At 31.9% G+C, this 12266-nt stretch overlaps 1 protein-coding gene across 8 annotated transcripts in view; it reads left to right on the plus strand.

The window, feature by feature from the left end:
- The window catches only part of PPIP5K2 (diphosphoinositol pentakisphosphate kinase 2), a 75146-nt gene that overhangs the window by 12565 nt on the left and 50315 nt on the right, over positions 1-12266 (plus strand). For all 8 annotated transcript variants that reach the window (XM_024739695.1, XM_024739700.1, XM_024739694.1 and 5 more), the window contains 7 exons: positions 678-768; positions 2018-2103; positions 3143-3297; positions 4712-4813; positions 5924-6085; positions 7480-7601; positions 8900-9001. In XM_024739695.1, the coding sequence (XP_024595463.1) occupies positions 678-768; positions 2018-2103; positions 3143-3297; positions 4712-4813; positions 5924-6085; positions 7480-7601; positions 8900-9001 (820 nt within the window). The remainder of the gene's footprint in view (positions 1-677; positions 769-2017; positions 2104-3142; positions 3298-4711; positions 4814-5923; positions 6086-7479; positions 7602-8899; positions 9002-12266) is intronic.

Below are 12266 nucleotides of genomic sequence, written 5' to 3' on the forward strand. Positions count from 1 at the left end.
ATCATTAAAATTATTTAGATTTTTTTTTCTGATCTCTTACTATATCTGCCATTTGATTTGTTTTCATTGTAATTAGTAATTTTACCGAAGTCTAGAAATGGTAAGGACTTAATTTCTGCTGTGTTATTGACCTAGTTAACGGCAAGCATGATTCTGCTCATATATTTTGAGCATATCTGTTGAATGTAAATTAATTTTTCTTTTGCTGTTTTTGAAGATGCTTAAGTTCTTTGAATTATCAGCTAATTTATATGTATATGCATCAAAATATCGTTAGAAGAAGAGGAGTTATATAAATTTTTAAAAAAATCACCAGGTGATTGTGATACACTTATTTATATATAGATTTCTATTTGTGTATGAGGTAGTCTTACCTTCTGTCAGGTGACTTTGAATAATCAGGCATCAACTAACATGTCAGTGCTCTAAATTGGGTTATGTAACCACTGGCTTGCTGTGCCTTATCTATCAAATTCACTAAGAAAAAATAAGATTTATTTACTAGTACAAGATAAATCAAGTTTTGTGTATTTATTATTCTATCTTCTAAAGAAAGCAGTTACATGCATAATGAAATTAGTCTTTTATAGGAAATGGCATAAATTCAAGTTGATTAAGTTATAGATGTCAACTTATCTTGAGATTCTACAGAATATGTTAATAATATGTGTTCTTAGGATTTCCACTGGACAAGGCAGTTGCCTATGCAAAACTCAGGAATCCATTTGTAATCAATGACTTGAATATGCAGTATCTCATACAAGATAGGTGAGTGGTTAAGTTGGCTAAATTAAGGAAGGAAAATTAACATTTATTTAGTATCTACTTAAGCTGACATGGTATCAGGTGTTTTTATACATATATAAATTTGTGGTATCCTTGAAATAATACTTAGAAATAGGTATTTATACCCAGTTTTACAGATGACAAAACTTGAGAATCAGGCAGATCATTTAGTTTGCCAAAAGTCACAAGTAGTTTCTCAGGTAGTGGGACAAGGACTTAAACCAGGTCTGTTTAATTTCCAGACCGTACTAAACCATTGAAAATTATGAACAGTTTTTCTATCATGTGACTGATGATGAAGCTACGGCTTTAGCCATTATAACTAGGTTTTTAATGGTAAAGTGGAACCATTTTGAGAAATATTTTACTGTATATCTTAGCAATTCATTTAACAGGTCAAAAGCATAGATATTTAAAAGAAATTGTAAAATACAAATGCATTTATATATTTCATTTAATTGGTGTTTCACTCTACTGGCTACGCTTATAATTTCACCGGTATTCTATTTTATTCTGTCTTAGCATTACAATATGAGGTTATACATATGAAAATGCTATATGAAGTGTAAGGCCCTATAGTTTTTTGTTTCCCTATTTTTGTTTTTCCTTTTCCAGATAGTAATGTTATTAATATCTCAATTTTTATAACATTTTTTCCTAGGTTTACATGTTTATATAGTATAAATATATATATATATATAAATGCATATTCATTTTAAGAAATTTAAAAAATAAAATTATGAAGAAAGGCATTTAACCCTGCCACTACGTTTACCATATTTTTTAATATAGAAAGCAATACATATATGCACTTATATTTTACAAAATTAGCATCACATTTCTATTAAAAGACTATAAACATTTTCCCACATTGTTAAATATTCTTTGAGTACTGTATAAGGTTTCTAATACTTAGGTAATATTCTGTCATTGTGATATAGTAACTTTAACCATTTCTTTTTATACACTTACATTCCCAATTTTAAAAATTAGTATTTTGATATGCCATAAAAAGTATTGTACATACACTTTTGTTCTAATATTGCTGAATATTTACTTAGAATACAGCTTTTCAGTGTTTTAAATGACATATTTGTTTACTTTAAAAAAGACTATATGCATGACTTTTTTAATGATAGAACAGTAATAATGTACTTTATGAACAGTACAGTAATATACTCATTGTGAAACAGAACAATAAAACAATAAGGATATTTTCTTTTTTCTTCAGGAGAGAAGTATATAGTATTCTTCAAGCTGAAGGTATTTTACTTCCTCGTTATGCAATTTTGAATCGTGACCCAAATAATCCCAAAGGTAAGAGTAAGAGATTTTAAACAAGCTATCTTTTGTCACTTAACATACTTTTGAGCCACTGTCTTCTGTAATTAAATGGAAAGAATTTAAATTATGGTATTCTATTCAATTTTAAAAAAAATGATCCAAATAGGCAATTAAATTTCAATTAAAATGTGACACTATGAACTACAAGGCTAACTAATAATCAGGAGTTGTATGTCCTACATTTCTTTGGTCTACATTTGACATATCAGAATCATAAAGAAGAATTTTTAAATTACATGTTTAATAAATTTGTATTGATTGGGGTAAATTCATCTATGACTATTGATTTAAGTATTAGAAACTTCATGTTAGTATGCCACAACTAAACTTCTGATGAGTAGGAATTTTGAAATACTACTATTTATTAATATTTTAAAGTACCCTTTGCTTCATTTTCCTAGTTATCTAAAACATGGCATGTAAGTTACACTTAGTCTAAAAAGGCAAGATAAATGTTTATATGTTTTAATATTTAATATTCTGATAACTATTTTGGGGAATTTTGATGACTTTATTGTACATTAGAGGAACTTTTATTAAAAACCAGATATAGTACCATCTGTAACAGGGAACTTTTCTCATTTGTCTAGAGGTACAACTTGCTGATTGGATTGCTTGCTTACTCTGTATATTGGTTAATTTTCTAACTTAAATAATTTCATGTTTTATGGTATCTGTGGTATAATGATTCCATACATTTTTCAGAAGATGATAGCATTATGGAGTTATTTCTCAATCTTTCTTGTGTATCATTTCATATCTAACTTTGAATTCTATGGGGTGGCAGGGTAAAATGGCTGGTCCATTAGATTTTTGAAGAATATAGTTCCTAATGTCACAGATCATATGTTTGCATAAATATTTTTAATTAAAATCAAATCAGTACATTATCCAAGGTTACTTTTCTTTGTAATCTCTATTATAGTAAAAACAAAAAAAGTCCTCAATAATAATAATATATCTAGGTAATATACAATATATAATTTTTCTTGCTATTGTGTTTGATTTATAGAATGTAATCTGATTGAAGGGGAAGATCATGTAGAAGTAAATGGGGAAGTTTTCCAAAAGCCATTTGTAGAAAAGCCAGTCAGTGCAGAAGACCACAATGTTTACATTTATTATCCAACATCTGCTGGTGGTGGAAGTCAAAGACTTTTTCGAAAGGTAAACCTTTGTTACCCTAGTGAATACTATTCTAAATACATTGTTGTATAAATTTTACTAAAAGTAATGAAGTATTTAGTAAAACTAAGGTTAACAATGTATCATTTAGAGATAAATTAATAAAACTGATATCATATCAATACTTTGTTAGAAAAGCAAAGCTTACCTACAGAATACCAAGAAAGTTATTTGATCTTCTTTCTACCTTCCATTTATGTATCTGTCATGTGAGAAATTCGGTAAAGATCAGCATTTTTTTTAAGAAAAATGGCCTTCCAAATGGATAGTTCATAGAAAAAGTAATGCCAATGAACTCTTAAATACATGAAAGTATGCTCAAAATTTTACACCCATAATAAAATAAATGTAAAGTCTAAAAGATAATGACATTGAATTACTTTTTGAATTAGCAAGATCAAAAAGATTGAGGTAGTTGGAAAACAAGTACAAGTCCAAACGTTGTTAGCAACATTTCTACTTAGCAATATAACTTAGCAATATATCAGGATTAAAAGTGCACGTTCAGGGCTTCCCTGGTGGGGCAGTGGTTGAGAGTCCGCCTGCTGATGCAGGGGACATGGGTTCATGCCCCGGTCCGGGAGGATCCCACATGCTGCAGAGCGGCTAGGCCCGTGAGCCATGGCCGCTGACCCTGCGCGTCCAGAGCCTGTGCTCCGCAACGGGAGAGGCCACGGAAGTGAGAGGCCCGCGTATCGCAACAACAACAACAACAAAAATGTGCACATTCACTCATAAACAGTCATGGAAATGCAAAGTAAGAACACAATGAGGTACTTGTTTTATATTCATTAGAGTGGCAAATATTAGGAAGTCTGACAATACCAAATATAGATAATTGTAGATCAGTAGAAACTCTTATACATTGCTGGAGAGACTGGAAATTATTAAAACAGTTTTTAAAAGATTTTGGCATTATTTTGTAAGTTGAATGTGAGCATATTCTATCACCTAGCGATTCCACTTCTAGAATATGCCTTAGAAACACTCCTGCACACGTGTGCCACGGGGATATTTAAAAGAAAGTTCGAAGCAAGATTGCTCTACTAGCTAAAGCTTAGAAAACAACCTAAATATATATTGATAGGCAAATGAATGAATTATGGGCTATTTATACAGAGGAAAATTCTATAGTATTAAGAAAGTAGTTACATGCAGCAATATGGTTGAATCTTAGAAACACTGTTCTTAGTTTTCATTGTATTTTTATGCTATTCAAGTTACCATTAGAGCAAAAAATAATATAGTGTCAACTGTGTAATGTGTTGTTAAATATTTGTAGATTAAAAAAATTTTTGGAAATAACAGTGATGGAAATAGATGGTAAAAAGGGTTATTTTATAAAAATGAGGAGAATAATTTAGTTTTTACATTGATAGACTTCTTTTATTTTCAGATTGGCAGTAGAAGTAGTGTTTATTCCCCAGAAAGCAATGTACGAAAAACAGGCTCATATATATATGAAGAGTTTATGCCCACAGATGGTACTGATGTTAAGGTAGGATTGATTAAAGTTTATTTTGTATTTTGAGTTTACCAGTGATCTCAGAAAAAGAGATTACCTTTTAGTTAGCTATATCTAACCTCTATTCTGAATCTCTTTCTTTTTAACTAGGGATTCTTAATCTGTTTTGTATTATGAATGCCATTGGCAGTCTGAAGCCTATGGACCCTTTATACAGGATAATGTTCTTAAATGCTTAAAATAAACCACACAGTATTACCAAGGAGACAGATTTTATTGAATATTTAAAAACCAACCCAAAATATAGTGGGTAAGGGTCTAATAGCCACCACGATGTTTCCAGGCATTGATCAGTGTAAATGATATTTTGAGAACTTTGACAACTATAATGTGATTTAAAAAAAAATAGGTGTGATTTCTGTTGGTGACAAATAAGGTCTTAACTGCTTTACCTTCAGCCAGTCTGTGTCTAGAGAGTTCTTTCTTAGGTGTAAACCTGATCATGAACTTCTTTTTAAAAATTCTCTTGTGGATCCTCATTGACCACAGGGTAATAATCAGATTTATAAGGCTGGCATAGATACTTCACAGTCTGCCCTCTGTCCTACAAACCTTATTTCTTACATTATAAACCATATCAAATACGTACTGTTACCTGAATACATCATGCTGTTTGGTTTCTCTGCCCTTTGTCTGTGTTTATTACCTTTGCTTAGAGTGCGTTTCCCTCTCTTGTCTGCTTTTGAATTCATTCTGTCCCTCATCCCCCACCCCCTTTTAAATCTTTATTTTGGCAGTTACTTCCTTCTGTAATTTTTAAATTTATTTGTACCTCTACTTTGTTAAACTAAAACAATTTGAGAAGGGTCACATCATATGCATTCTAGTATTCCCTCATAATGTTCAGTATAATTATTTTTTATAGAGAACAGGACCTCACTTTACCAATTTTTGCTGTATAATTAATTATTTATAACCTCTTCCAGTGTATTGAAAATTTTCACATGTAAAATAGAAAGATGTGTGAAAAAATAGTCTGGACACAGGTATTTTTTATTTATTATTTTTATTTGAATTTGTTGTCTGCTTTTTAATTTATATATATATATTTAAGTAAAATATGTATTTTAATATTTCTGAAAGGTTTATACAGTAGGTCCAGATTATGCCCATGCTGAAGCTCGAAAATCTCCTGCACTTGATGGCAAGGTGGAACGAGATAGTGAAGGAAAAGAAGTAAGATACCCTGTTATTCTCAATGCACGAGAGAAATTAATTGCTTGGAGAGTTTGCCTTGCATTTAAGGTAAGATGTTATGCAGGCCATATAGACTCTTGTAAAAATTCTAATTTTTTTTTTTTAGTAAATGAGATGTTATTTGGGCTTATAACAGGAGAGATAAGCAGAGAAAATAAAGTGGTATATCTGAATGGTTTATGTACTTTTCAAGGGATTCTTGTAGTGCCATTAATATTAAAAATATATAATAAATGAAGACCTTTGTTTCTCTTTATTCTTTCTGTATTATATAGAAGGAAACCATGTCAATTTATTCAGAAACTACAATTACAGAGGAAAACTTAACTGAAACAGTAGAATTACAGGAGTATTATTTAACATACCCCTATAACCAAAACTGATTACAAGTATCTATTCAGAGTTGATAAATGATTTTTTTAAATAAAAAATGTCATCAGTCTTCTAGCCTTTGCAGTTGATCCTTTAGCCTATTATGTATAGTAAAATATGTTCATGAAAGCTATACTAATACACTTCCTAAAGAAAACTTTTTACTTACGACATTTGACTAGTTCTCTCAATCTGTATTATTAGGCTTTGCCTGTACTGTACAGTAAAGATTTAAATAGAGTAGTTCAACTTGAATCTAATAAAGGATAGACTTTACCTTGTTGAAGCCTTGCCTTGGATATGTGACTTAAAGACTAGTGTATATTACTGGTTATTAAATAATAAATAAGTTCTTTGTGTTTTAATAATTTGAAGTCTCTCATGGAAGGAATCTTAGCCTGAAATATGTTTTAATAGCTTTATGTGAATTGTTTTAATTTTGTAATACCAGGATTCCAAAAGCCTTGACTTAAAATAACATTATACTAATATGTGATATGTGAATATAAAATGTAGAAGATCAGAAAATTCCTGGAGCCCGAGCAGGAAATTCATACCCTTCAACTGTTTTCTCCCAAATTAAGTAAATTTATTTCAGGTGCTCACAAGTATGTGGTTATCAGGGTTTAAAAGATTCATAGGGATAATGGGACATTTCCTCTGGGATATGTCTTCAAAACTTTCTCCTGTTTAGTTTTTTGTGGTTTTTTTTTTTGGATTAAAATGATATAATTTCTACTAGCACAGAATTTATCGAAGCCTTTAAACATTTTTACTTTTGTTTTTTAATAAAATGTTAATTGAAGAACTTCTTGGCCTCTCTAGTCCCGTGAGCATTAATGTTCTACATCTACTTCATAGGAAGAACTTAAATAATCATATGACATGCATATTTCAGAGTATTCAAGTTACAGATAAGTAGTTTCTTTGTTTTTACTTGCTATGAAGTAAACTGATAAGCAGTAATATACTTTTAGGCAGTTATAAAATTTGATGTTTTCTAATAAAACTGGAAAACTGTAAGTCATAATTCAAATGGAACTTTAAAGTTTATACTTTATTTTAAATAGCAAACAGTTTGTGGCTTTGATTTGTTACGGGCCAATGGACAGTCCTATGTCTGTGATGTCAATGGCTTCAGTTTTGTGAAAAATTCCATGAAGTATTATGATGATTGTGCAAAAATACTTGGGTAAGATTTTCTTCTTTATACTTCTTCCGCTTTACTTTTGTTACAGCTAATGCATACTGGTTATTCAGAAACCAAATAATGGTAAACATCAAGTGATCAGGGTTTTGTAAACACTGCAGAGTAAAAAATCAATGTTCATAAAATGACATGCCCAAAGACCATGCCAAATCCTGAATTACACTTTGGGTTATGAAAGGCAAATCAATATATGACCAGTATAGATAAAGGCTTAAAGGTATTTAACTTCATAGATTTAGAAATGCTGTAACAGTGATTTTTAGTGATTATCACAGTGGTTATTCATCAAAATGGCTAATTTATTTGATTATTTTGTTTCTCAAGTTTTTGATATGTAATTATAGTACTTAATGGTTCAAAATTAACCAGAATAAGTAACCAGAATAAAATAGAAATACCTGGAATTTAGAATTCTTTTGAATGATTCTGCTTTCTACACGCATATGTTACTTTAAAATAATCTCATGAGATTATGAAGTGAATATAAAAGAAATTATTGCATATAGAAATGCCATTTTTATATTCTTTGACTTATTTTCTTATATCCTGATTTAGACGACTTGAGAGACAAGAACTATTTTTAAACCATTTCAAAGTATATTTGACAAAGCCGTAAAAAACTTACACTTTAAAATGTATTTTAATAATTGGGGTCAGCTGTTATAGTATATTTCAAAGGTTTGTGAACTTACCCTTAAAGTGAAATTTGGGGGAGCTTACTAAATTTTAGCATGAATAAATGCTAAATTTAAACAAAACAAAAAATGTCTTATAATTACTTAAACATGTTTTCATTATTAACCTTATTAGCAAAGAGTAATAAGAAATTTGTTAAACATGAGCAATAGTTTAAAATAGCTTTGCAGGTGATAAATAAAAACTGAAAGAAATGATCAATGGCCACACAGAAGAGATAATCTTGGATTTCAGAATCTTTGTAAGTAGATACGCAGTTACAGTGATTTACTTGAATCCTGTGTAATTTATATTTTTAAAATGAGAGTAAATAAGTAAAGCCAAATTCACGACATCCTGTTAGTGTGTTCTATACAACAGTTTAGCACTGCTGATCTAATTTTTCTTGACCAGGATTGATTTTTTACGTTACTTTTTATGTGCTGTATTCACATAATCACTAGATAGTTTGACATTCCCTCCTATAATACTCAGTTATTTGTCATTAGACTTTACCTCCTATAATACTCAGTTATTTGTCATTAAATACCCAGGTTTGTCTTGAAATGAACTAGTTTAATTTTTCTTTTCTTTTTGTCTTGAAGGAATATTGTAATGCGAGAGCTTGCTCCACAGTTTCATATCCCCTGGTCGATACCCTTAGAAGCTGAAGATATCCCGATTGTACCAACTACATCTGGAACTATGTAAGTTTAAATATTTTCATTTAGAAACTCTTTGGGTTTTCCCCATTGGTTAGTGCTATTACAGTGAAGATTATATTTCTGAATAATTATTAGATACTCTACTGTGTATGTTTTCATATGATTGACTTTGCAGATGGAGAAATAGATTATATGCTTTACATGGGGCTATTTAGACTAAAGATCTTTTCTGTTGTTCCAAATAAAATCCTGAAAAATGCTTATATAGTTATAGAACTATTGAATTAAGCCATAAGAATAAAGGAGGTGCCAACAGATGTGTTCCCTAAAGGTTCGTGGTCAGTGGTCATACAACTTTAGTGCTCTCAGCATGTAAAGGAAAAATATACAGTTATATCTTGAAGTAAATTAATTAGACCAACATTGCCAAAGTGTTTCATAAATTCTAGTGAAAGTTACTGCTTGAAATTCACCTGTCACTCAGGTGAGTTGACCAAATGCTTCATATTCACAGCTTAGAGCTTTATCTTAGCATATTAAATATTCTTAGGAGTCCTGATTGGGGCGGAGAGGAGGGTAAAAATACTTAATTTTGTTTTTAAACCAATATTTCCAAACTTATTTAACACAAAACATATTTTTGGGTAACTTATTCTATAGAGTTATGTTCTATGTCTCACAGTCTGGCAAATGTTAAATTGTACCCTACCATTTCTGCTAAGACAGTTTTATCTTCCAGTAACTTGAGTTTGAAATACTTTTCTTCTTACGTGGGCAAAATAAATATAGCAGCTTTATTTTGTTTGATTTAATGAAATCTCAGTCTTTAGTGATCTGTGCTACAGGGCAGATAATTAAAGAAGTTAGGGGATTACAGTCCATTTACTTTATTTTTTTTTAATATTTTATTTATTTTAACATCTTTATTGGCGTATAATTGCTTTATAATGGTTTGTCAGTTTCTGCTTTATAACAAAGTGAATCAGCTATACATATACATATATCCCCCTATCTCTTCCCTCTTGGGTCTCCCTCCCTATCCCCCCCCTCTAGGTGGCCACAAAGCACTGAGCTGATCTCCCTGTGCTATGTGGCTGCTTCCCACTAGCTATCGATTTTACATTTGGTAGTGTATATATGTCAGTGCCACTCTCTCACTTTGTCCCAGCTTACACTTCCCTCTCCCCGTGTCCTCAAGTCCGTTCTCTAGTAGGTCTGCGTTTTTATTCCCATCCTGCCCCTAGGTTCTTCATAACCATTTTTTTCCTTACATTCCATGTATATGTGTTAGCATATGGTATTTGTTTTTCTGTGTCTGACTTACTTCACTCTGTATGACAGACTGAAGGTCCATCCACCTCACTACAAATAACTCAAATTTGTTTCCTTTTATGCCTGAGTAATATTCCATATGTGCCACATCTTCTTTATCCATGCATCTGTCCATGGACACATAAGTTGTTTCCATGTCCTGGCTATTGTAAATAGAGCTGCAATGAACATTGTGGTACATGACCCTTTTTGAATTATGGTTTTCTCAAGGTATATGCACAGTAGTGGGATTCCTGGGTTGTATGGTAGTTCTATTTTTTATATTTTAAGGAACGTCCATACTGTTCTCTTATAGTGGGTGTATCAATTTACATTCCAACCAACAGTGAAGAGAGTTCCCTTTTCTCCACACCGTCTGCAGCATTTATCGTTTGTAGACTTTTTGATGATGGCCATTCTGACCCGTTTGAGGTGATACCTCATTGTAGGTTTTGTTTTTTTTTTTTTTTTTTTTGGTGAGGCTCACGGGCCTAGCTGCTCCGCGGCATGTGGGATCTTCCCGGACCGGGGCACGAACCCGTGTCCCCTGCATTGGCAGGCTGACTCTCAACCCCTGCACCACCAGAGAAGCCCTCTCATTGTAGTTTTGATTTGCATTTCTCTAATGATTACTGATGTTGAGCATCCATTCATATGTTTGTTGGCAATCTGTAAATCTTCTTTGGAGAAATGTCTGTTTAGGTCTTCTGCCCATTTTTAGATTAGGTTGTTTGTTTTTTGATATTGAGCTGCATGAGCTGCTTATAAATTTTGGAGATTAATTCTTTGTCAGTCACTCCCTTTGCAAATATTTTCTCCCATTCTGAAGGTTGTCTTTTCATCTTGTTTATGATTTCCTTTGCTGTGCAAAAGCTTTTCAGTTTCATTAGGTCCCATTTGTTTATTTTTGTTTTTATTTCCATTTCTGTAGAAGGTGGGTCAATAAGGATCTTGCTGTGATTTATCTCATAGAGTGTCCTACCTATGTTTTCCTCTAAGAGTTTTATAGTGTCTGGCCTTACATTTAGGTCGTTAATCCATTTTGAGTTTATTTTTGTGTGTGGTGTTAGGGAGTGTTCTAATTTCATTCTTTTACATGTAGCTGTCCACTTTTCTCATCACCACTTATTGAAGAGGTTGTCTTTTCTCTGTTGTATATTCTTGCCTCCTTTATCAAAAATAAGGTGACCATATGTGCATGGGTTTATCTCTGGGCTTTCTGTCCTGTTCCATTGATCTATATTTCTGTTTTTGTGCAAGTACCATACTGTGTTGATTACTGTAGCTTTGTAGTATAGTCTGAAGTCAGGGAGCCTGATTCCGCCAGCTCCGTTTTTCTTTCTCAGGGTTGCTTTGGCTATTTGGGGTCTTTTGTGTTTCCATACAAATTGTGAAATTTTTTGTTCTAGTTCTGTGAAAAATGCCACTGGTAATTTGATAGGGATTGCATTGAATCTGTAGCTTGCTTTGGGTAGTATAGTCATTTTCACAATATTGATTCTTCCAATCCAGGAACATGATATATCTCTCCGTCTGTTTGTATCATCTTTAATTTCTTTCATCAGTGTCTTATAATTTTCTGCATACAGGTCTTTTGTCTCCTTAGGTAGGTTTATTTCTAGGTATTTTATGCTTTTTGTTACAGTGGTAAATGAGAGTGTTTCCTTAATTTCTCTTTCAGATTTTTCATCATTAGTGTATAGGTATGCAAGAGATTTCTCTGCGTTAATTTTGTGTCCTCCTACTCTACCAAATTCATTGATTAGCTCTAGTGGTTTTCTGGTAGCATCTTTAGGATTCTCTATGTATAGTATGTCATCTGCAAACAGTGACAGCTTTACTTCTTCTTTTCCGATTTGGATTCCTTTCACTTCTTTTTCTTCTCTGGTTGCTGTGGCTAAAACTTCCAGAACAATATTGAATAATAGTGGTGAGAGTGGGCAACCTTGAGTTGTTCCTGGGCTTAGTGGAAATGGTTTCAGTTTTTCACCATTGA

Source organism: Neophocaena asiaeorientalis, unplaced genomic scaffold (assembly GCF_003031525.2).
Source record: "Neophocaena asiaeorientalis asiaeorientalis breed wild unplaced genomic scaffold, Neophocaena_asiaeorientalis_V1.1 scaffold146, whole genome shotgun sequence".
NCBI lineage: Eukaryota > Metazoa > Chordata > Mammalia > Artiodactyla > Phocoenidae > Neophocaena > Neophocaena asiaeorientalis.